Consider the following 24818-nt stretch of genomic DNA (forward strand, 5'->3'; position numbering starts at 1 on the left):
CATAGCTATTAGGCCAACATGATGAAGATGTTCTTTAGGTGACAGGTGGTGCCAAGCATCTTTGCCATTATCTGCCATTACGGCTAAGCAGAACAATATCCAATAGATGAAGTATATTAGTAAAAATCTCCATTCTTGCCTATTCCTTTCATTTCAATTTTTGGACTTTTGGCTTAATGTAAGTGAAGATACTTATGTTTCGCTGAGTTGCTGTTTAGGTGGCAAGTTCTTTCAAAATAAATACATAAAAAGATCATCTACACAGCGTATGCGAAAGGTCACTTCAAGATCACATCCGCTCACGTGCAACACTCGTGCCAGCTGCAAGTCGATTTGATTTTGAACTTGAGTTCAACGCCGGTTGGGACGGCGGAAGAAGTTTCCACTTTCCATCCGGTCGACATACGCTTCAATAAATTTGCGAGAGAAATTTTGAGCCGGCGAACAGGATATCTGGAAGGCTGGAAAAGAGGGTGGTCTTCCTCCCTCTCTCTGATCCAAGTCTCCCCTTTGAGCTTCTTGAGGGGGGGAAGAGGAGAGCGGAGTCTCTACCGGATCCCCATCCCTCTTGCCGATCTCTCGAGGTGATCTTAGCTGACTCTTTCTCAGTCTGATTTCTTATTCGTTTTTCGCTGGTTTTATGGATATTTTTCATTTTGATTTTTCAGGATGGGGCCGTCGGCTTCGAAGTTAGGGTTCTTTGCGATTCTTTTGGCGGCGTTGATGGCCGGCAGTTGCTGGGCGAAGACGGACGGGGCGTACGTGACCCTTCTGTATGGGGATGAGTTCCTCCTTGGGGTCCGAGTTCTTGGGAAGTCCATCCGGGACACGGGATCAACCAAGGATATGGTTGTTCTGGTCTCCGATGGCGTCTCGGACCATGCCAAGAAGTTGCTCCGGGTATTGATTGCGTTCTTGCTCCAAAGAATTCAAATTTTAGGGTTAGGCATCGTGCTTTTTCAGTTTTTTTTCGTCATTTAATATATTAGTGCTTGAAATTGTGTTTCAAGTGTCTTGATTGCCTTCAAATCAGAATTTCATCGCTTATGTTTTGCAAGATAGGATTTTGGATTAGAAAGATTATCTTTTGTTATAGTTTGTTGATTTTGATTTTTTTTTTTCGTTTAGAGTTCTTGAACGTTTGCCGTCACATGGAATCACCTGATGCATTAGATTTTACAAGAAGTTCGTGATTATTATTATGAATTCAACAAACAATATGACTTGAACTCTTTCTAGCGAAGTAATTGCAGCTCAGTGAAATGTTTTTGTGTATTTTTTTTCTTTACTTGGTTGATGTAGTTTTGTTATAGTTAATATCCACTGATAAGTACATGGAATCAAGTTTTTATGGTTATGGTTTTGCAATGTTTTTGTGGTTGGATTGCCGCAGGAGATGTAATTACTTTCTCACCATATGGGTCGCATAATCGGGATTTCCATATTTTTGTGAATTTGCTAAATCATGCACCATAATTATGGGTATGCCAATAAGTAAACAATCATCAAATTGGGGAAATAGCTGCTTTATTTGTCAAGAAAAATAAAACCACAGTCTTGAAAGTTAATGGCAGTTGGTCTGAGAAGTAGTTCAAATGCCATTTTTCACTTAAGTTGCCACTGATGGTGGCATGCATTATGCCTGAAAGAGGAGTGTGGGATCTTGAATTATTTAGCGAGAGGAGAGGTGATTATCTATATGATTATTTTGGTTTGAAGTAGTTATTAGTGAAATTGCTGTGGATGCAAGGTCATGAATTGGTGAGATTTGGGCAGTCTAAGAAACGGCAGAGATTGCCAGATTATATAGATGTAAGCGAAATAAATCATATTAAAAGCCTGCTTTATGGTTTTCCATAGTCAGGTACTTTATTAGCTTGATTTGCATGGAATAAAAGAAAGGATAAAATTTGTTTATTTAGAAGTGATTTATAGGCATTCATGATAATATTAACTACTGTACAAATAAAAATGTTTATGAAATGGTGCATTGATTGGAGAAATTAGGAGCTTAAGTAAGGCAATTAGATGTTTCGAAGCACTATTCCACCTGCTGTTTAGAGTGAGAGCCTTGAAGGAGTCTCGAGACTTGAAGGACCTACTGCTGATGGTGTCTCAGGTCTTATCATTTTAGCATTTCTTAATGGACATAGATTGTTGCCATCCAGCGATTTTTGCAGTGTGAGAATCTTGTTTTTGATTGTGGATATCTCAAACCTTTCCCTAATGTTTTGCATTACTCCTTTGTTTCTTTTTGATGATTGTTCCCTAATGTTTTGCATTACTCCTTGTTTTCCTTTTGATGATTGTTTCCTCGCCATTTATCAACTCCTTGATCCCCCACACCAACCACACCACCCCCCACCCACCCCCCGGCACGGGGGGAGTTTCCTTCGGCACTATTATTAGGGAAGAGTCAGCTTAAATATAGAGTATGAGATTGGTGTGGTGATAAAGAAATGGTTAATTCATAATATTGTGTTGCTAGAAATTCCAGTATTATTGATGAATTTTAATATATAGTACTATAGTGTAAAGTCACTCATATTACAAAATAAAAATATGACATAGGTGCTTTAATGAAAGTAAACTTTCCCATGATAGCCATATTGTACATGAAAATGTTAGTCCAGCTGGCCTATGTCATCATAATGCTTAGCCACGTTGTGGAGATATTAGGTCAAAAGAATGTTGTAGGCGCAAGCAGATAATAGAGTTTTCTTAAAGGTTGCCTTGATGGATAAAATAGCTATTTGGCCAACATGATGAAGATGCTCTTTAGGTGACAGGTGGTGCCAAGCACCTTTCGACCATTGTGATTATCTGCCATTACGGCTAAGCAGCATGCACCTTTGAACAATATCCAACAAATGAAGTATATTAGTAAAAATCTCCATCCTTGCCTATTTCTTTCATTGTAACTTTTGGACTTTTGGCTTAATGTAAGTGAAGATATTTATGTTTCACTGAGTTGTTGTTTTGAGTATTAATGTCCAGCACTGGATGATCATTTAGGCTGATGGTTGGATCGTAGAGCCTATTAGTCTACTGGCTAATCCGAATCAAGTGCGGCCAAAAAGGTTCTGGGGAGTCTACACCAAATTGAAAATATTCAACCTGACAAGTTATAGAAAAGGTAACTTGTTTTTCAACACTATCATACACGTATTCCACATTGTTAATAAAATCTAAACATGTAACCAGTCATGAGAAAATGTATGCTATTGACAACAACTTAGCAAAATATTCTTGTAATTAAGCGGTTCAGCAATTTATCTTTTTAATTGCAGACCATTCTGTTACAAGAGATATGACAATTTATTTAAATTTTGTTATTATTAAAATTTATAATAGTCAAATTTGAGTTAATTTTAAAAATAAATAATAAGTGGGTTAAAAATATATTGAGTTGGTTTTTGATAGAGATGACCGGAGATAATTGATAGGATAAGTTATGATAATAATGAAATACAATTGCTTAAGTAAGAGAACATTTGCATGACAGTGAGAGGGAATGGGTAGATTTTAGGGTCTGGTGGATAGAGAATGATTTATCTTAGTGGAGACAGAGATGAACTTGTATTTATTTACATAAAAATATCTTAAAAGGTGACTCTTTTAAATTCTTTCAAACGAAACCTAGAGTAATTGCTTTTCACCAAGAAGCATGGTAACACTCCAGAGTTTTTTTTTTTTTACCATACTTTGTTTCCCATAATTGAGTTCACCATTCTGAATTGTCTTGTGTTCCTGTAGTTGTATACCTTGATGCTGATACAATTGTGCTGAAGAATATCGATGATCTCTTCAATTGTGGAAGATTTTGTGCAAATCTCAAACATTCTGAAAGATTGAATTCTGGAGTGATGGTTGTGGAGCCATCTGAAACTGTTTTCAAGGATATGATGAGCAAAGTTAACTCCTTACCTTCTTATACTGGAGGTCTCCTTCTCCCTTGTTATCTTTTATTTCATTTGTGACTCATTTTATTTCTTATACAGGTGATTGGTTGTAATCTTAAATATTCTTTTTTAATGTCCACAGGTGATCAGGGTTTTCTCAATTCATATTATGCTGATTTTGCCAATGCTCATTTATTTGAGCCTTATTTATCTTCTGATGTGATCAATAGTAGACATGTACCTGAAATGGAACGGCTTTCTACTCTATATAATGCAGATGTTGGTCTTTACATGCTGGCCAATAAGGTAAATAGTGTTCATTTTAAACAAAAGTGATGCTTATTATTTTTAGAACTTTGCTTCAGGTAGTTTGCTGCATTGTATGTCTAGACATGATTTGCCATACAAATTAAATAATTTCTTGACTCCTATGTGTTAACCTTGATGTTTATGACAGATTTTAATCTATTTGTGGGAAAATATTTACTTCATCTGGCCCATATTTCTTAATCATGTAGCCTGTTATAAAATCTGTAATTCTATGTTGAAGTGTCTTCAACTCACAGCAACCAGCTGACATGTGGATACAGATGGTGCAATTACACCTTGTAGACATTTGGTAGTGTACATTTTGATTGCTTATAGAACAAATTCTTGGAACTTGCTGCCTTAAATAGGAGGGCTGATAGTCACCACCTGTATCAATGGGTACACCCTCTTCTCTTAATTTGTGAAAGCCTCATATAATCGATTTGTAGGTTCTTTTCTGTCTCATGAAAAATATTCTTATAGTTCTGTGACTTTGAGCAAGTGTTAGTCATTGAGTTTGTAAGTAAATTCCTTTTTTCCATGAGTTTGGATGTTGCTGATCTGATGCAAGTTAGGAGCCCAAATTGCACGTCCTCTGGAAGTGTGTAGTTCCAGGTGTTTGTTTTGGTCTAAGTGACACAACTGTAGAAGTCCATCTCTAATTTCAGCTAAAATACTGAACTCAACTTCCTCTGGGTTGTTTTAAAGTCAAGTTCTGCTTGGATGATGGGGCATGTAATGCTGCTTTAATGTCCTCCCACTTGCCCCCTGCCTACAAGTAGCCTATTGAAGCAGCTTTCTGCTGATAATAATTAATGATGACACTTGCATCTTCTGTGCACCAAATTCCTCCAAAACGAACAGCAGAATTCATGTTCTCTGAGTTTAAGGTTCAAACACTTCTAGAATTTATGTGTGAACGAAGACACCTTTATTCTTACTCCACCTTATAAGACCCAAGATTGCTTACTGGAATTAATGGTGCAAATTTAGCTGGAGCCCTAAGTTCCAAGACCCTCACCCCTTGTCATCTCCAGCTATATTGGCTAGCCATGGGATTTTCTGAAGTCATTTTACGGTCGGTGTAACCTATTATCTTTTGATCTTATCCAAAGCATTTCTACTCCCCTGATAGAAAAAGTTAAGGTGTCAAGAATCAAAGATATTGCATTTCTTCTACTGAACTTGTCATTCATATTTATGATCTCATTTATAATACTTGATGCATATTTTAACTTTATAACATAAATACGGCTGATAGTTTTCTACTTTTCAAGAGCAACTTTATTTAAACTTGCTTTGACCTTTACTTGATGAGCAAGACATGTATCCTAAAAACTACCATTGAATTTTATTTTCTGTCTCATGCAACTTCCTACTAAAAGGATTTTGAAATGAAGAGTTTCTCTTTCTTATGTTCAAATTTCTTTTGCTCATTTCCGTAGCAAAAATGATTTCAACTGAATGATAATATGGGACACCTGAGCTAATATCTAATGCTTGTTCCCTTTATTTTTCATTTGATTTTGTTCAATTATTTAATTCAGTCTTCTAAACTGCATATGTCATGTTCCCACCCGCTGATCTCTTGCAGACATGTTTTATGTGCAGTGGATGGTTGATGAAAAGGATCTTAGAGTCATTCATTATACGCTTGGCCCACTTAAACCCTGGGACTGGTGGACAGCTTGGCTTGTAAAACCTGTAGATGTTTGGCAGGTTTTTGTCCTCTGCAGCTCATTTTGTTGCTTGTCATCTCAATATGGCATCTATTATTTTCTCCTAGTTACTCTTATGCTGTTATAATCTTTTTATAATTGTGCATTGAACTGGTCAAGCAGTTTTTATATTTGGTTGAACTAAAAGAGTTGAACAACTTTGTTCATTGTGTATTCTACTACAGTCAAATTACGATTTATCTTTATTCTGATTATGCTGCAGAATGTTCGGGAACAGCTTGAAGAGTCTCTTCCAGGAACTGGTGGTGGAGCAAACCCGAATGAGCAGCTGCTTCTCAAACTTCTGTTTGCCATTCCCATATGTGCTTTATTGTTCTGTTACTATAGGTCCTGCATTCAGGTTAGCAAGTAATAAATTTTAGATAGCTGGTGCCTCAAAATTCTGAAAACAGAACAAGACATGTGGCTTTGCAACACAAAACCCATTATGATTTAATTGTGTTATTGCTGCAGATCAACAGGGACTTATTGAGTTTATCTGAATATGCCAGACGTTTTTATTATAGATTCAGATCTGGGGGTGGGCTTCCTACTTATGCCGGTGTTAGTGTTGCTTCATCTTCTATCATGAGCTCAAATCAACAGGTATGATCTTTCCTGATGCAAAATCATATGAGTCGTTTCCTATTTGTTTGCCAGAAATGAAGTTGCTTATTGAACTTCACATTGGATACATGATAACATATTTATTCCATTTCGCTTTGAAAGATTTAAGTTCAGTGTGTTTCCTGATTTTTATAAACTGCCATGATTACATTATTTAATACTGCTTTCTCAGTTCCTCAAATAAGCCACTTCAGGGGCTACCATGTTAGGGTCGTGATTTAATCTCAATTAGAAAGGTAAAAAGGCACATTGATATGAAGCAATTCTTGAGAATTGTTGTGGCAAGATCCTGTGATTTTTAAATGTAGTCAAATCTTTTGGATGTGTTCCATATAAGATACAAGAGTGGGTGGAGATGAGTGGCAAATGGAGCAAGTGTATTATTGTGCTATTCTAATATGCAAATCCGAAGCTAGTGCATTGCATCACAGCTTTTGTAGTATAAGCTGACTGCCTTTCTTTTGGATGCTAAGGTGTTCCTTTGCACATAGATATGCTGTGAACCAATGGAAATAAATGGGGCTCTTTATTGCACATCAATATAAAACTACTGTTTTTCATTTTTATCTTTATGTTTATAGATATGTTATCTCTCTGTAGAATTTTTAAAGCGCTACACAAACTACTTCATATAGTCAGAGGACTTCTGAGAAGACCTGTGCAAACTAGGCTGGACCAGCTTGACCTGTTTGGGCTCAGAAATTCAAGGTCTGATGAAAATTTGGGCCAGGTCTGGACTTGCTAAATTTATAGAGGGTAAACAAATAATTAAAGTATCATGTATTTATATCATCTATCAGTTTATATATCTAATTTATTTTATTGAGCTGATAAATGAGTAATGGAAACCTTTGGTTAACCCTGCTGAGCTTGCATTTGAGCAGCTTGTTTTTGCAGGCTGTTTGATAGACCATGAGAGATTGTTATTTAGAATTTTTTTCCTGGTGATTGTATGCCAAATACCCATTACATGATAGAACTATTTATGTGATGTCTCAACAGTTTGCAAATGGAGCGCATTCCAAGCTACCTGCTTATTTGGGTGCTGTCTCAGCTGTTTTCTGCTTCATGGCTGCCATAGTATCTGTTGCACTCGCATTTGCGGTTGTACCCAGGCAGGTGATGCCATGGACAGGTTTGCTGCTAATGTATGAGTGGACATTTACTGCTTTCTTCATAACATTCGGAAGTTATCTGCGCTTGGTTTACCATTGGGGAAAGGCAATGTCGAATCAAGCAGGAACCATTGTTGCATACATGGACTCTTCCAACCATGACTCGGGCAAAGGTTTTTTAAAATTTAAATATGATGTCTCAGCTTCTACATATCTTTAGTAACCTTCTGATTGGTTATTGGGCTTTACTAATGGTGCAGGTCATCAACGCCATGCATCTAACTGTGACATTGCCACATGGTTTTATGGCACAGGGATGGCTCTGCTAGCTGTTGCCACCCCTGCATTGCCATGCGCATTAGGGATCACGTCTCTTTTTGCAAGGTAGTAGCTTCTAAAAGATTTTGAGTTTCTCTATTTTGTTAATCAGTATGGATTACACTGCATCAGGTGATGATTAAGTTTGCTATTTGAACTATTTCTCACCACCCCTTATATAGTACAGATGGCAGCTCATCATTCAAAATGCAAGCATCCTTTTTCTTTTTCTTACTCAAGTGCAACCACCATTACATGTATGATCCTTTCTCTGGTAGACATTATCATCATAGTGAGCAAAGTTTGTGCAACAATGAGATCTTTCTAGGAGCAATTAATGTTCCATGTTGCCAGGAGTTGAGCTTAGTTTGATTGAAATGCTTTTCATGAATTAACGAGAACTTGCCTCCTCAAATTCTCTTACTATAAGACTGTTATAGTGAACAATTCAATTTACAGTAGCTATGATTTTCCCATCGAGTGGTGCCTCAGCCACTCCATAATCTTGTTTCTTCCGCCCTTTTTTGCTTCCAATGCTTCTTACCGGCCTTGAATCAAGCCTTGAACTTGTTCTTTTTGCTGCAAAAACTAGTAGTGAGTTTCTATTTTTAAACTTTTTGTCTTTTTATGCAATTTGTTTATCAAGTTCTTTTGAGATATGGCCGCCAGCTTCTTGTGCATATTTTTTTCTAGGCTCTTCTGCTTCACAATTTTTCTGGCAGCTATTTTAGCTTTTCTAGCAAATATCTTGCAAGCTGATACTATGATAAAATTTACTTTTCTGGAATGCTTATAAATGACATAAACTAATGCATTTGGCACAGTTTAGCCTCTTTTAAGCAATTCTTAACATGAATGATCATGTGTATCTTACCCTTCTCCAAATGATATATGATACGCTTTTCTCATCTTTGTCATCTGTGCTTCACTGGCTGTAGGTAAAAGACCAAAGTGGACCATACCGGTCGGTACCGTATGGTACGAATACCAAATCAGTATGCTGTACCGTACCATATTGATACTTAGTATGCTAAGCTATACGGTACCAAACTGTGTACTAACACTAAAAGAGGATGGTACTGGTATAGGATCCAGTACACTCATTTTGTTAATATTATCAATTAACATCAGTTACTCTAACTAATTAAAATTTCAAGCATGCTAATGGTTATCATTTTATGCTTAACATATCTTGCTCAAGTATCGTATGACTCTGTGGTTGTTGACTGAATATTATCAGAATTCCTTATCCCATCCTGTCAAAAGTTTCCTGACTTTAGCTCTAACTTAGCAGGAACAATTTTTTTTTTACTAGCAACCTGTTTTGAGTCTTCATCTGCATACATGAAATGCTGGAGAGGTAAGATATTCCATGGTGTCTAGCAATTATTGATTCTAAGCCCTTTTCTTTGACTTCACAGGTTAGGTTTGATGGCTGCTGGAGGTCTTGTACTGGCATCATTCATGACGTATGCTTCAGAGCATCTTGCTATCAGAGCCTTTGTTAGAGGCCTCGATGATCGTGATCAGCCAAGAACTAGAAATGTGTGTCTATTGTGTTGACTGGCGGGCGGCAGTAACATGTAATTTATACCTGTTTGCTACTTGTATACATCATTTTGTGTGTGGTTATCTTGTCTTTGGCCATTACAAATTTTTTATGGCTCTGTAAAATGCAATTTCTTATTCTTTGGCAAAGCGTCACAGCTAATGAGGGTTAAATTTGAAGGCCATCAACTGAAAATCAAAAGGCTACTCTTCAGCTTGATGCATGAGACCTGGAAAACTGAAGAGCTGCTGGGAAATATCCTGTTGCTAATCTCAACTTGCCGTTGATGTTGGATATATATGGTCAGGGACTCAGCAATTGATGTCCGAATGTTCTGCTTGGCTGAGTAGCTTTTATTGCTTTTCATTTTGTAGTTCTTAGAACCTATGCTGTGACCTGCCCCTATAAAAATTTCAAGATGCGGCAATTTCGTTGCATGTCAGCTATTATGATTTAAGCCAGCGGTTATTTTGTTAGATTGGAATCAGGGAATTACTGCCCACTTTGTGAAGGAAGAGTGCAGGATGCTCGTCCTCGTTGCATCTTGCGTAGATGGGGTAGGTTAGCTAGTTTCTTGCCGACCAGGATGCATGATGATCGCTACGAGACCAGCGTAAGTTGCGATATATTTATTTCATAATTGAGTGGGTATAATTTCATAATTGAGTGGTATGCTGTGTTTTACTTTTCGTGCCCATGCGAACATTGTTATTTTACTCATTATCATTTTTGGAATTTGCCTGACACTTGATCATAATTTTGCTGATTTTGTTTTTGTTACTTCATTTCTTTTCCTAATGCTTGTAGTAATAATTTCAAATACGGTCAGGTGATCGATGAACTGAAATTTCTTGGATTTCCAATGATATTGGACCTGCTACTTATTTTACTTGGCATTTTTGACGGATCAGTTGTCGATGGTGGTTCTTTCCATCGATGTTTGTGCTTTCCTTTCATTTTGCTGGTTCTTGTTGCTTTTCTGGAGATGTTTGTCTCCATCATTCTGCAAAGGAGTCTGTTGTACTCCTGAGGTTTGTTGTCGATTACTCTGTTTCTCCACGGGCCGTTTGTATTCCTTAGTCGAAGTTATGCTTCAACCAAAGTTGGATTGCAATTTAAGTTGCGGTAGTCTTTAAAAAAAATTAAGTTGCAACTAAATTAGCATTGCAGTTTAAGTTGCAGTAGCTTTTGAAAGAAAAAATTAAGTTGCACGTGCATATGCTTACTAACCCACTATTTCTAAATGCTTACTTTTGCTTGAACAAAGAGGACATCTACGTATGCAAGAGTTTTTGCATTTACACATCCAATGTGGGACTATTGAAGATTTTTTTTGTTAAAAAATGGAGAGACGAAGGGGAAAGAAGGAAGGAGGAGAGAAGAGTATTATACATCATATAATAATAATATAATATATTATAATTAAAAAATATAATATGCTTATAATATGTTAATAATATATTAAATTATAATAAAATAAAAATATATAAAAAATAATATGATATATTATATTATAGTATAATATAATAGAATATATTAATAATATATAATATAGATAGTATATTATATATTATATTATATTGTTATTATATTATTATTATTATATTATTGTTATAAGGTTAGATGTATTTGAGAACTAAAATAAAAATATTTTTTTCTTGATTGATGAAAAATTACGTGGTATTGATGGGGAACAAAAAAATTATCTGATCTTGCTCTTGCTACAAACTCTCATTCTCAAAGTAAGGTATTGTTAGTGGTATTATTTCTTATTGATTATTTTTTTAATTATTTTTTTTTGTTTCATCAATTTGTTTGAGAAGAAACTCAAAGAATTAAGCCACGAAATATGAGTTGCATATCTTTTTTTTTTGCTAGTTTGTTTAATCATTTATTATACTTTTTAAATTAAAATAAAATATTATTTTAAAGAGATATGATGTATATGATGTTAGGCAGATTTAAGAAAGAAGTATATCAAACTTGAGAAATCTTTAAGATATTTTTAGTGATTTTACTTAATGGCCTTATAAATATTTTAAAATATATTTAGGATCTATTTTCAATTAGTTATCTCTTAATTAAAATTGCATAAATGGATATTATTGAAATTGTTAGGAAGAAACTTAGAAGATATTATGAAGAAATTGGAATTACTTAAATCAATATATGAAATCAAGATTCAATACAGCATAATGAAGTTATCGAATGCACTTATCAGGTAAGATTGTGAATTTTATTATTTTTTTTGGGTTATTAATTTTTTATTACATTTCAAGAATATGTTACTATTTTTATAGCATTTGATTTGTACTAAAATGAATTTTAAATCAATGTGAAAAAAAATCTTGCTTTTTCATTTCTTCTCATTTTCTCTTCATTTTTATTGATTTTTCGCATGTTTCTCATGTTTTTCATTTACTTTTTTCATTCGCTTTTTCTGTTCGTAAGAGTCTCAATTTGGTTAGAGGTTTGAAATAGCTGAATAGAAAAGTTTAGATTCATCTCAGTCGGATAGAAAGTTTCAAGCGGCCACGATAATTCTATCTCTCCATCTTAATAAAATTTATTGAAATATGTTATATTTTATAAATTATTTTTTTTACTGTCATTTAGTAGTTTAAAAAAATTATTATCATCTTAATGTTAATTTTAAAAAAAAAATAAAATCAAAAAAAAATTTCTGATGCTTGATGTTTTATACATGATGTATATAGTTGTTTGTTGTATCACTGTTAAGTATCATTTACTTTACATTAAATGATTGTATGTTTTCAGATGGTATAAATAAAATCAATATAAATTTTTGAATAATAAATTATATATTTTAAAATTTTTTAATTTATTATTATTATTATATTTTATTTTTTTAAAAATATTTTAAAATAGAGCCCGCTTAGCGTGGGTTATTTGTTAGTAGATATGGTAGCTGCCCACGTCCACAACACCACCCCCCCCCACCCCCCCCCCCCCCCCTCCCTTTTTTTTTCCCCTCCAATTTTTTCTTTCCTCGTATTTTTCATTCTCTTGACTGCGAACGGATGAAAATTATACAAAATTATACAAAAATAGTGGCGCGCCCAGCCTCCGACAGATGGCGCGCTGGGAGCTCTCCTTTAACGTATTAGATAGATTTGGGTTTCATTTCAAGTATGGGTTTTATGTATATGCTGGGTTTTATTTTTTATATACCTTGGGACCATTAACTGTTTTGTCATTGGGTGGGATGTTTTTCTATGCTTTTCATGTACCAGGAAGCTACAGTCCTGTTCTTGTTATTCTTGTAGTTCTGACTTCCTGATAGTATAACCCTCTGATTATCCAAAAAAAAAAAAAAATGCTGGCATCTGCGCACAATAGCAATTCTTACCAATTTAGACATTAGGCAGATAATTTTGTATAATTATCTATTAGACATTGAGCTAAGCCATCATCTATCGTGACCAAGAGTTCAAGGCTCAGCATGTGAGATGTTTGTCCGTTCTAATCCATGAACTTCATAGTTTTGTGCTTCAAAAAGTACCTCACATGGAAAGGACGGTCCTTCCTATATAAATCACAATCTTTTTGACTCACAACCAACGTGAGACTAACGATATTTTTTTTTTTCACCACAATCAGTGATGGATCTAAAAATTTTATTTTGTGGGGTCAAGAAGAAGGATACCACAAGCGAAGGACCCATAGAGCGACGGAGGGTGGGGCTCATGGGGGGAGGGGAGATCGAGGGCGAAGAAGCTGCCGGTGGAGAAGCCGAGGGTGGGTGGGGGGGGGGGGGCGAAGGAGGAAGAGCCATGGGTGGTTGGGGGGAGGGTGCGGAAAAGCTGCAAGCAGAACCGAGAGATGCAGTAGGCAAAGAGTTGGAGGATGCAGTCCATGTGGAGGAACCGTGGCTGACGGTAGGTGGCCGGGGCTCGGGGGGTGGGGGAGGTGGGAGCGTAGAAGCCACAGAGGCAGACGGTCAGGTGGAGAAGATGCAGAAGAGAAAAAAAAAATAAATAAATATTATTTTTTTTTAAATAATAAAATATATAAAAAGATAATATATTATATCTTAAATGCCTTATTTGATATGAGTAAAAAAATTAAAAATAAAAATAAAAGGAGTTAAAAAAATAAAAAATACATACATGATTCTGAGAAAAAGACAAGAGGAACAATTGTTTTTTATTGCATGTGGATTGATTAGGGCATAAAAAATAAATTGATGTTGGAATTAAATATGAGGGATAAATGGATGGGGACCATAGGATTGAGACAGGGCATTAAAAAATAAATTAAAAAGTAGTCACTAAAGAAAGAAAAAATGTAGAATATATTATTTTTTTATCTTTTAATATGGTATATTCAGTTATTAAAGAGAGAGACTATGGATCATAATTACTTTTACTATGTGGTCTTTTTTTTATCTTTTATTTTCAAAATTTTACATAAATTATGGGGACAATTCATAAATTTAATGGGATCATTTTAATTTTTCTTAGTAGTATATGTATATATGTTTAATATTTTTTTCATTTTTATATGGGGTCAATTGACTCCATATTTCTTAACATAGATCCGCCGCTGACCACAATATAACCTTCAGTCAAGAAGAAGTTTGCGTATGGATGAGAGGTGCCATCCCCCTTATTTTTGTTATTGATGTACAGACGAAAAGAATATGATAGTTGCAAAAGTGATCCTCTATCTGATATGTCATTATTGCGATCAAGAACTTATAGCTCAGTATATAAGATACTTTCTGCTCTAGCCTATAGATCTTAAAGTTTTATTTTTCAAAAGATACTTCATATAGAAAAGATGATTTTTTTATATAAATTAAAAAAAATTTTAACTCATAATTAATATAGATTAATAATATCTTCTCTTCTACGCTACAATAACATCCATTAAAAAGTAAAGAAGAGAAAAGAATATTGTTGACACGTAATTTGCTTTCTTTTGAAGTTTCTGCTATTTACCGGGAAGCTAAGCAAACTGGATCGTTAGCCAATCATGCGGGAAGAAGGAATTATACAGGTATCTACCGTCTTGATTTTTAAATATCTTATTTTGTGATTCCCATATATGCATTTATTAATGATATTTTTTTTAAATTTATCAAAAAAGAGAAAAAGACAAAAACTAGTGATCAGCATGCAACAGAGCTGCGTGGAACTAACAGTGATTACTATTAAAGCATACGTCAAATATCAACCGTCTCCCATCAAAGTTACACATGTTAAGAAACTGGCAACTAGACCTGTCTTGGACATTTGGAGCTCTATGCTTTTGTAGTGACTCACGGTGTATTCACCACTTGAGAGCCCTCACTTTTGGACGTTGTTAACGTTAACTTCGATGATAGCAAATCCGACAGCAGAGAAGATGCTGATTTTATGATCCGAGACCTAAACTCAAGATTTATGGTAGTGGGAGAGAGCCATCTAATGGATATCACTATCTTGAGACGGAGCTTTGAGCAACTTGGACAGATATCATGTACATGAGGTAGGTCCTGAAAGTGAATTACATCATAAGGAGAACTCTGCCACTATTATGAGTTGGTTGTTGGGGCGAGCCAGGATAACTCCAATTCATCCACTATTGTGTGATGCATAGAGAACATTGAGAGGGAGTGCATCCCCCGACATCTAGTACATCTATCGGGAGGTGAATAGTGCAGTGAATTGGATCGCTTTCTTTGTTGCTGAGTACTTTGGTGAGATGCTATGACAGATGCTTTCTATTTTCGTTCATCATTTCATGATATGTTATTTTCTAACTTTTGGGGTTGTATTCGTATTAGATTTATATGATTAACCCGCTTTATCAAAAAAAAAAAACAGCAACAAAATGGTTATCTAATTATTGCTAACAACCTATAGTATGTCTATTAAGTTCATATATCAACAAAAATTATTAATTAAAACTACTAATATATCAAATAGAAATAGAAAAAAAAAGAAAAAAAAAATCAGGTTGGGGTAATCCTAGCCCAATCCTGATCTGCTTATAAATGGGCCGACTTTCCAGGCTTGGTCCAATCTTCTAGGCCTAAAACCTTCGGCCTAAGCCTGCCCAAAAGGCTTCCGACTCAAGCGGGCCAAGTAGGTCATCGGTCATCTGGCCGATGATGAACATGTCCAACAGCTACATGATTAAAGCCCACACTGAGCAGGCCAAATATTGTAGCTTTCTAGCCATCTTGTTTTATCTACACACAAGCTTATCTTAGGGTCCAAACTGAAACTAAACTAGATTAGACAAGATCCTGTAAAATTGGACCAAACCATGTCAAAAGGTCAGCCCCATAAACATAGGCCTAAACCAGACCTAACTTCAGGACACAGACACACACACACGTGTGTGTGTACTGAAGTTAGGTCTAGATTAGGCTGTGCGTTTGGGTACTGAAGTTAGATCTTGATTAGGCCTATGTTTAAGGCCTAATCTAGACCTATGATTAAGGCCTAATCCAGACCTAAAGCAAACGAAGACACAGCTTAATCCAGACCTAACTTTAGTAAACACACACAACATGTGGCTCCCATAAAGTACACATAAATAATCCTCTTGCAGAGTGGCAAGGAGAGATCTATGTAATTTACAGGTTTGTTGCTAAATACGATGGATTGGTTGATTATAAAGTCGCCAAATCAGCAGTTGTGAACCAATAAATTTTTTGTGTGCACTTTACATGCGTCCCAAAGCATTTTTTTTAATTAATAGTCTAGAGGAATATGAGAATATATAACTTGATATGTGAACCATAGAAGGCAATAAGAACAACCATATGTGCTTGGCTTCTCTGATGACAAATGAAATTTCAGTCACTAAAAGTGTACGACTAATAACATAACTTGCATCGGAATCAGACTTGACGAGCTCCGTCCTTGGGTTTGGTGAGAAAGTTCCACTGGTTCTTTGTCCAATGCTAGGTTAACAAATCTCTTAACAAATCCTGCCTGCTTTCCTTAAAAATGGGAGAACAGATGATGATGCTTGGTTAGCTTCTTGCTGAAAAAGTTATCAAGGTCTTGGAAGATAGAAGTAACATTGATCCAATGATAATTCCCAAAACCTATTTTGTTCTCAATTAAGTGTCCTTATCCACTGCAAGGAACAAATTGACATGTTGAAAGTCACAAAGTTAGTGCACAAAGAGAGGTGGGGCTGTTGTTTGATTTTTGAGTAATGGGAAAGTTGTTGGGTGCAATCATAACCATTGAATAATTTGATTGTCGAAGTCTAATACACCAAAATCAGATGGACCTGCTGATTCGATTTGTCGCTCACCTGATTATCAAGTTATATGAGCAGCGATGATTGTGTTTAACGACTTGATGATGACGATGATGACGACGATGAGGTGGTGGAAGAGACATTGAACACTAAGTGGCTTAGCTGATGTTTTGGATTTCTATTGGTTGTAAGACTCAAGTCATATGAGGTGGGATAATGTATTATAATTTTATCTTAATACAATACTAAAAACCCTAAAAACCTGATAAGCCAATGGAGCCTTAACATGTAACCTATGAAGGTCTCATCTTGTCTCATGAAGAAGGAAGAATGGCATGAATAAGGAGCAGCCATAAGCAAGTTGTGGGTAAGGGAAAAATGAAGAAAAGTTTACAGATAAATGTGACTTATGGCGAAAGAACAAGGATAGATAGTTTATCTAAAATGAAGAAAACTTGTGGGACTAATCCCATGAATACATAATTAGGCATCTAAAGGCTGTCATTGTTAAGCAAAGAAAGAGTGACAATATTAAATTTTTTAGATATGCGTTCTTTCTTTCCTAGTGAGAGCACCGAAAGTTAGGATAACCCTTTGATTCTGAGAGAAGGAAGCTCTATTAGAAAGGAGCGCAACAATACTGATAACGACATGAACAAATTCCCTTTAACCACCAATTGTGCGAATTGTCCATCAAAGCATGGAAACCTCACATGTAGCTGCTCAAAAGAGGTCTCTCTTTGGTGACACCTCTCGTGAAGGCTTAGAAAAAGGACTATTTGGAGAATGACTGCCCCATGGGAACTTCACATGTTTCCCAAATGGTATAAAGTATATGTGAAATTCTTATTGCACCATGCGGTGCAGAACGAGCTGCACCGCGCATGATGATTGGTGCAGAACCCCCCTCCCTCTTCTCCATGGTGATCAATCACCGTGCATGGTGCTGAAATTCTGCACCGCATGCGGTGCACAAAAAATAGCTCAAACTATATTGGATGGTGGTGCTAGTTGTCCATAGCCAAACTTAGAATAATAGGATACGTGTGAAATTCTTTGTGCACCGCGGGCGGTGCAGAACCGTACGCACTGTTTGAGATGATTAGCTCATGCGTGGGTCCGAAAGAAAAAAAAAAAAAAAATTTTTTTCATGTGCTGCATCCCAATCTCGCACGCGAGTCAATCATAGCGGGTGGTGCGTGCGTTCTGCACCACCCACGGTGCACAAAGAATTTCTCTAGGATACATACTAGTGATATGGCCACATCAGTTGGTACTCAACTTGGATGAAGATGGAATGCCAAAGGAATTCTATTAAATGGACATTGATATTTGATTGGGAGCACTTCATGCACATTTTCTTTGTCTTGGATTCATGTGAACCAGCTGACTTAAGTATTTCGAACATGGTGAATAGCTCAACTCCAAAAGTAAAGTCCGATCTGATTCTTAAAAGCATATGAGAAAAAGGTAAATACTAAGATGTGCTTCTACTATGAAGGTGAAATTTTCGAAGTGATGCTAATTGGGTTGGTGACTTAACATGAATACTTAAATAAGTTGGTGATCATGTGCCAACAAATCGAGTGGTCCTATACTGAATGGTGGTTGGATCCATGTCAGCGTGGTGTTCCCATGATTAAATGATTTCAACCAATTCATCATCCATGTTAGATAAACTCCCATGAGCATTATTAACATCAGGCCGGACAAGAAAAGGAGTCTTGCTTTTCCATTAAGTTCTAAAAATTCTGAATACATAATTCTAATGCAGTTGTATGCAAGGATTTTGAAGCAATAAACATTTGCTAAGTTATAGGTTGCTGACCAAAAGGAAAGAAAAAAGAAGAGAAAAAGACATACCTCTAGGTCTAGGTTTGTTTGCATATCAATAATTTTCAGATCAATACTCGGTAGGTATGGTTGTTACAAAAGATCACGGGCTTTCAGGAACCAAGCAACAAGCATGTTTCATCTACACTAATGCGTGTACCTAACGAGGACCCCTTGTTGTTTAGGGTCCCCTAAATACCCAGTGTGGGCTCAGGAATACGGGCACGTATGAAGATAGGTCTAATAATTGCGTTTGTTTCCTAAATGCATTCATTTAGATCTAGTAATTCCTCTCACAGTATGTTCCAAGAGATAAACAAACTCTATTTTGGATAACCCTCTCCTTGTTTACTTTCCAGTATGATTAGTTGTATGTTTGTTATTTGATATAAATTGACATCAATATAAGCAAAAGAAAGTAGACTTATCTGTATGTATAATTCTCATATTGCTATGTATTATCTTGCTATCAGTTGGAACAAACCCCAATATCTCAAGGGACAACTAACAAAAGTAATTATGTCTATTAATTAGGAAAGCAATTTTAAAAGGTTGGGGTTATATTCTTAAACAAAAGATAATTGATTGTCCGTGGCCATGACTATTGCACAAAAATAATTAATGTCGCTCTTAGATACATGTCTGCTATCTTGCTATGGATGATTTTTGATGTTAATGCCGAAAACTCCTAATTTCAACAGATGAAATCTTTGTACATGCACTATGTCAACTAATAATTAGATTAAGATGGTGATAAAGACAATCACGCATCCAAAAAGCTCTTGTTTGAACTATCTATTCAAAAAGAAATGTCTAAAGAGAAAGTATACAGCAAATAAATTTTAAATTTTAAAACAAACAAGAGAAAAGCCTTTAATATAGTGTAGCTCGCTGTTGTTAGAAAAGAAGAGGATCCATAGGCTGCCTTAAACACAAATTAATGAGCATGTACCTTGCATTTGCTACATGTACATCAAAACTTATTGTGATATCATGTGCTCTGATACCATTTATTGTGCAAGGATCTGTTACCACTCATTGTAATAGAAAAAAATAAATAAATAGACATGCAATCAAGTACGTGGAACAGTCCAAGACCTGCCTCCACAGGACATGCAAGATTCACTATGAGAAAGAAATAATATAAGAAGAGAATACCTACTCTCAACTCTCTATATACCAATCTCTCTCAATTAGAAGCTATCCTTACAAAAGTTCTCTCAAATCCCAAAAAAAAAACCCTCTCATAAGCCTGCCAGTACCAGGATCCTCGATGTCCTTGAATACTTCTTATGGAGCAAACTACTACATCATGCCTTTCCACAGCTGCTCTGCCTGACGCTCTACTTTGCTTTCGATTTTCTGTCGGTGCTCTGTATGTGTCGCTCTGTCTGTCATGCACACTCAATGCTCGTCGAACTCCTCTTAGCTGCTACCTGAGCCCCCCATGGCTAATGCCCTCTCTCATGTCTCTCTATCGCGACTTCAAAGGTTCTATTCGCCCATAGGGCTTTTTAAAGTCCTAAAACTCTAACCGCATCGAAGAACTACTCCTAATCGGACTGTAAAATGCCTCTGGCCATCCGATCTATGCCGTAACACCTCGTGGCTATTGGATCACACTTGATCACGCCCGATCAAGCTCCCAACCATCAGATCAGACCCAAATCATGTCCGCAAGCCACTGTCGCCATCCGATCATGCGTCAGATCGATTCTCATCCATCTGATCACACGCCAATCTATAGAAACCCATCGTGAACCACCAGCTATTGTGGACCACGACTAAAGATCGCGTGGGCTACGATGTTACACCACGGTGGATCGATCTCGGGCCTGAGTCGTGCATACCATGCGTTGCTTGGGCCCGAGCCGTGCACCGCATGCGCCTGCACTGGGCCGTGCTCTCGCGATCGGCTCGTGCACCCCTGTGCGCTGGGCCACATGCCCATGTTGGGAATAGTGTCCCAAAGCCAATCGTCAGCCTGTTGACAGTTGTGTTCTTTGTTGTATTAGTACATAAATCATAAATAAATAAAAGTTATTTTGATATTTTTCATCATAAATTATCATCTTCTAATGAACTCCTGTGCTGTGGTGAAGTCCTTAGGACTATTTAGACTCGACAAAAGAGGATTTGTTGTTTAGTCCTTAAATCTGTTCGCGACCAAATGATACGTTGTTACCAAGGACAATAATGTTTATCGAGCATAGGTCGTTGTGTGCCATATAGGTTGGTTGTTCTCTTAACCAAGGAGTGTGGAGACACTGGTATGGCATACAGGTGAGATGTAAGGGTACATCTGCACCGAACGTGACCAACTTCGGAGCTATTTCTGCTGTCAAGATTTACTCCGATGGGATATGGGTATAAATGTTCCTCCGACCTGAGACCGCCATGGTGACTTGCAAGCAACTCACTGCACTTAGGCACTGGACTACCTGAATTTCTAATTTAGTGACGGAAGGCTGCTAGGTGTAGTCAAATACTTGACTTGTCGGTGCATGTGTCAAGATGGGATTGACCACTCTAGTTCAGGAGCTGTGTACAATCGTGTTTCAATTTAGCAAAATCTTGACCAGGGTAGTCCTAGTGAGGAGTTACAGGACTGTTTGAGTTGAACACGACTCGGATGATCTAATCAGGGTTGACAGTTTAACCCTGAGTCATCCTAAACACAGGGGTCAAAAGGGATGAATTATACAGTAACCATATTCACGTAGGTTCTGAGTGTTGCGATTGCGACTATTTGATCTATCCGGACGTCGGGTACCATTGCTAGATGGTCACTTCGATTAGTATAGGAATTGGTTCCTGTGCTACCGGCTTAGGTTCGAATCTGCAGGGTCACACACAGTAGAGGTTCCTATCTGATCTGATGGCTGATGAAGAGTCCTAATATTCATGGACTATGAGTCCTACGTGTCTGGGACTCTATGATCGAGAATCAGAATTCTCTGATCACGAGTCCCACACATTTTGAGTATCGGGGTCAAGAGTCCCACTGGTTTGGAACTCTTCGATCAAGATTTCATATTGATGAACTTTGATACCCGATTGCCCATCAAATTTGGACTCAATATTTATGAGAGGTTTAATTAGTAATTTGATCACTAATTAACTCAATTTGATTGAGTAATTATTTTTGGATCAAGTCCAATTGAATTGGATTCAGTTGGATTTGATCCGATTAGGTTAAGAGTTGACCTAATCATCGAGATGGTTTGGTCCCTGATTTGATCAGGGGTTGGACTTAGTCAATTCCTGATTTGATTAGGATTTTATTGAGCCTAATTAAGCCTAATTAAGTTGGGTTTAAATTAGTCTAATTGGGCCTAACTTATTTGGTTCAATTAGGTTGGTTTAAATAATGAAACCACCTTGACCCAAACTCCCTGCGCCACCTCATATCCACTGCGCCCATTTGAATTCACGAGAAATAATTTCTCGTGAATTTTTTCTCACGCAAAGCCCTCCCCACGCCCACATTTGTGCGCCATATGGATGGATAAAGCTGATTAGTTAACCATTCAAATTCAAAGCATGTTTGAATTTGAATGGATAGCTTATCTCTTATGCCTTCATGCTTATCCATCTTGTGCGCCACATAACTTATACGAGAAAAGGTTTCTCGTGAAACCTTTTCACGCACAAAGAGTCCACGTCCTTCTCTTCTCACGCCATAAGTGGATAGGGATGAGTTGGTTTGCATTTGAATTCAAACTCGATTTGAATTCAAATGTGCAACTACTTATCTTTATCCTCTCACGCGGATAAGACACGTTCGACGTTATTTTAAAAAGGGGAGAAAGGTGGGGTGTGCGTTGAAATTTTTGGAGAGAAAGTTTGGGGCATGAGGAATCTTTCTGCGTGAGGTGAAGGTCCAAAACCTTTCGAGAGAAAAAGAAAGAAAAAAGGATGCAGAGTTTTTCTAAGTGTACCCTAGGGTTTCAGCCTGGGGTTCGGGAAGTGAGAAGGTGAGCTACGAGTGTCGTGAGCTCACCAAATTTCAGGGAGATCTTCAACATCCTCTCAAATACGTCTGCTGACGATCCGGAGCGTCCGAAGAATCGGCAGACATCGATCGAAAATATTGATGAAATGGAGCAAACAACCGTCATCCAATTTTAGGCTTGGTATTCCAAATTATTGGAGTTTCTAATAGATCAGTAGATGTCAAAACTCTATGTATCTTAAAAATATTTTATTTATTATCCATGTAGAGTTATAATGTTTAAGATCTCGGCCAAATAGAGAGGAATAAGAGCTCTCACCATGTGCCCTCTTCTTTCTAGTGAAACCCTTGTCTTCTCTAATTATTTAATTGAATACTTATTTTTCTAAAAAATATGTTTCAAATATTATGTTAGAGATTTATCCTATTTTCTAATTTTTTATTGTTGTAATGTTCCAAATTCAAAAGATGAGTTACTATACTTATTATCTGCATTTACGTTGCTTATAAACTTCACAAATTTTAACAAGGACCCATAAATTGATATTCATCCTAATTATTTATAGAAATTAAATATTAGTTTTGATTGGTAACTTCATTATTTTTTCAATTTATCTATACATCTAGTTTTGTTATATAATGAAGTTAGATCCAGGATTAGCAAACCAAATAGAGAATACACACAAGAAGACAGGAATTTGTATATTTGGGTCTCTGGCCATATGTATAGGTGGAGACAAACACCAATGATAGACTATAAAAGCGTGAAAACATTATTAATATAAATCCCGCTAGTTAACAGTCCCAAGAAAAAAAAAGGGATAGGCCATAGATCTTGCAACCTGTGAAAATATATATATGGATTCCATTGAGGACCTTAGCAACAGCCAACACATAAATTCTAATCTTAAGATTTTGAACTACAACCAATCCAACATATAAATCTTGAAAATTATAAAAAATGATAGGAAAAGCACTATATTTCAAACATGCAAAATACATGGATCCATGCCAATGTTTCTAAAACTGGATTTGATCCTTTTGTTTAATTGATTGAATACAGAAATCGATCATTTGTCTGATTCAGTTCAAAGAATACTTTGAAAGTGATAAAAACTCAATTAAACTCAGGAGAATTGGACGAACTGGCCAAACTAACCATTCCAATTCAATTCTTATGGATTTGATTATTTTTTGCACTCACGGATTCACTCTAACATAATTGGCTAATCAAGGGGCGAGACACACTACCTCCTCCTAACCCTAATTCCTCCATCCTTCAACTAATCATCGTCCTCCTCTTAAAGCTCTCTCAATCTCTCCCCTTCTCCTCCATCATCTAAATCCATCGATGGCCGAAACTAGCCTCAAATGTCCCCCAAATCCTAGCCTCCTCCAAATGTCTCACCTCCCCATCTCTCTCTAATCCCTCTTCTTATTCTTTTTTGATGGCTCAAGTCCTCTCGCAAACCCTAATTTGAGATCATCTGTCCCACCTCTCCTTTATTGCTTGCCTCATCAACAACCACAACCATTCCTATCTCTAAAGAGGGTGCAGATTGTGAAGGTGGACCTCGAGTCCGAGTCTTATGAGATCGAGATCCCACCTCTCCTCTTCGCCTGCCTCATCAACTACCACGGTCACTCCCACAGTTCAAAAAAGATGCAGCCCATGTAGGTGGACCTCGAGTCCGAGCCTGATGAGATTGAAGTTATTTTTATTTGCCGTCTCGATAATGCCATTCATAGCACTATCACCCATTGATCTTCCCTCAATTAGCTACTTAGCTCCCTTTCATCTCAAGCTCCTCCTAGTAGATCTTACTGCGGAAGCAAGTCTATCGAGTAACTAAGCTTACATATCCTTTGATGGAGGAGGAGACACTCTCTTTCATGACGAATAAATGGTAACCATTGTCATCTAATTTGTGTAAGATCCTACTTCATGAAAGATAAAATCAATTGATCTCTTTGATTTTATTTAAATATGGCATCCGTTAATATTTATCAGAGCAATATACTTCCACGGAGGATTTTTTTATTTTATTGATATTTTTATAAATTTTTTAAAATAAAAATATAATTATTAGGCTATAATAAATTTTTTTTTTTTTTGCAGCTGTTATCAATCGAAATGGTATACCGGTCAACCTGGTACGGTACCGGACAACTTGTCTATTTGTTGCCTAGTTCTATTTTAAAAATATTACCCTGTATAAAAATGATGTTTTTACCTGATGTTCTCCTAAGAACCAGGTGCCCTTA

The 24818-nt window shown here is 36.6% G+C and overlaps 1 protein-coding gene across 1 annotated transcript; it reads left to right on the forward strand.

Moving 5' to 3' along the window:
- Nucleotides 1-348: 348 nt before the first annotated feature.
- On the forward strand, nucleotides 349-9995 carry LOC105046138 (inositol phosphorylceramide glucuronosyltransferase 1). Its single transcript, XM_010924661.4, has 11 exons — nucleotides 349-584; nucleotides 669-900; nucleotides 3016-3136; nucleotides 3757-3942; nucleotides 4045-4208; nucleotides 5823-5930; nucleotides 6153-6290; nucleotides 6404-6535; nucleotides 7559-7844; nucleotides 7932-8055; nucleotides 9411-9995. The coding sequence occupies exons 2-11, from the start codon at nucleotides 670-672 to the stop codon at nucleotides 9550-9552; spliced, it is 1632 nt and encodes a 543-aa protein (XP_010922963.1). The 5' UTR covers nucleotides 349-584; nucleotide 669; the 3' UTR covers nucleotides 9553-9995.
- Nucleotides 9996-24818: the final 14823 nt, after the last annotated feature.

Source organism: Elaeis guineensis, chromosome 5 (genome assembly GCF_000442705.2).
Source record: "Elaeis guineensis isolate ETL-2024a chromosome 5, EG11, whole genome shotgun sequence".
NCBI lineage: Eukaryota > Viridiplantae > Streptophyta > Magnoliopsida > Arecales > Arecaceae > Elaeis > Elaeis guineensis.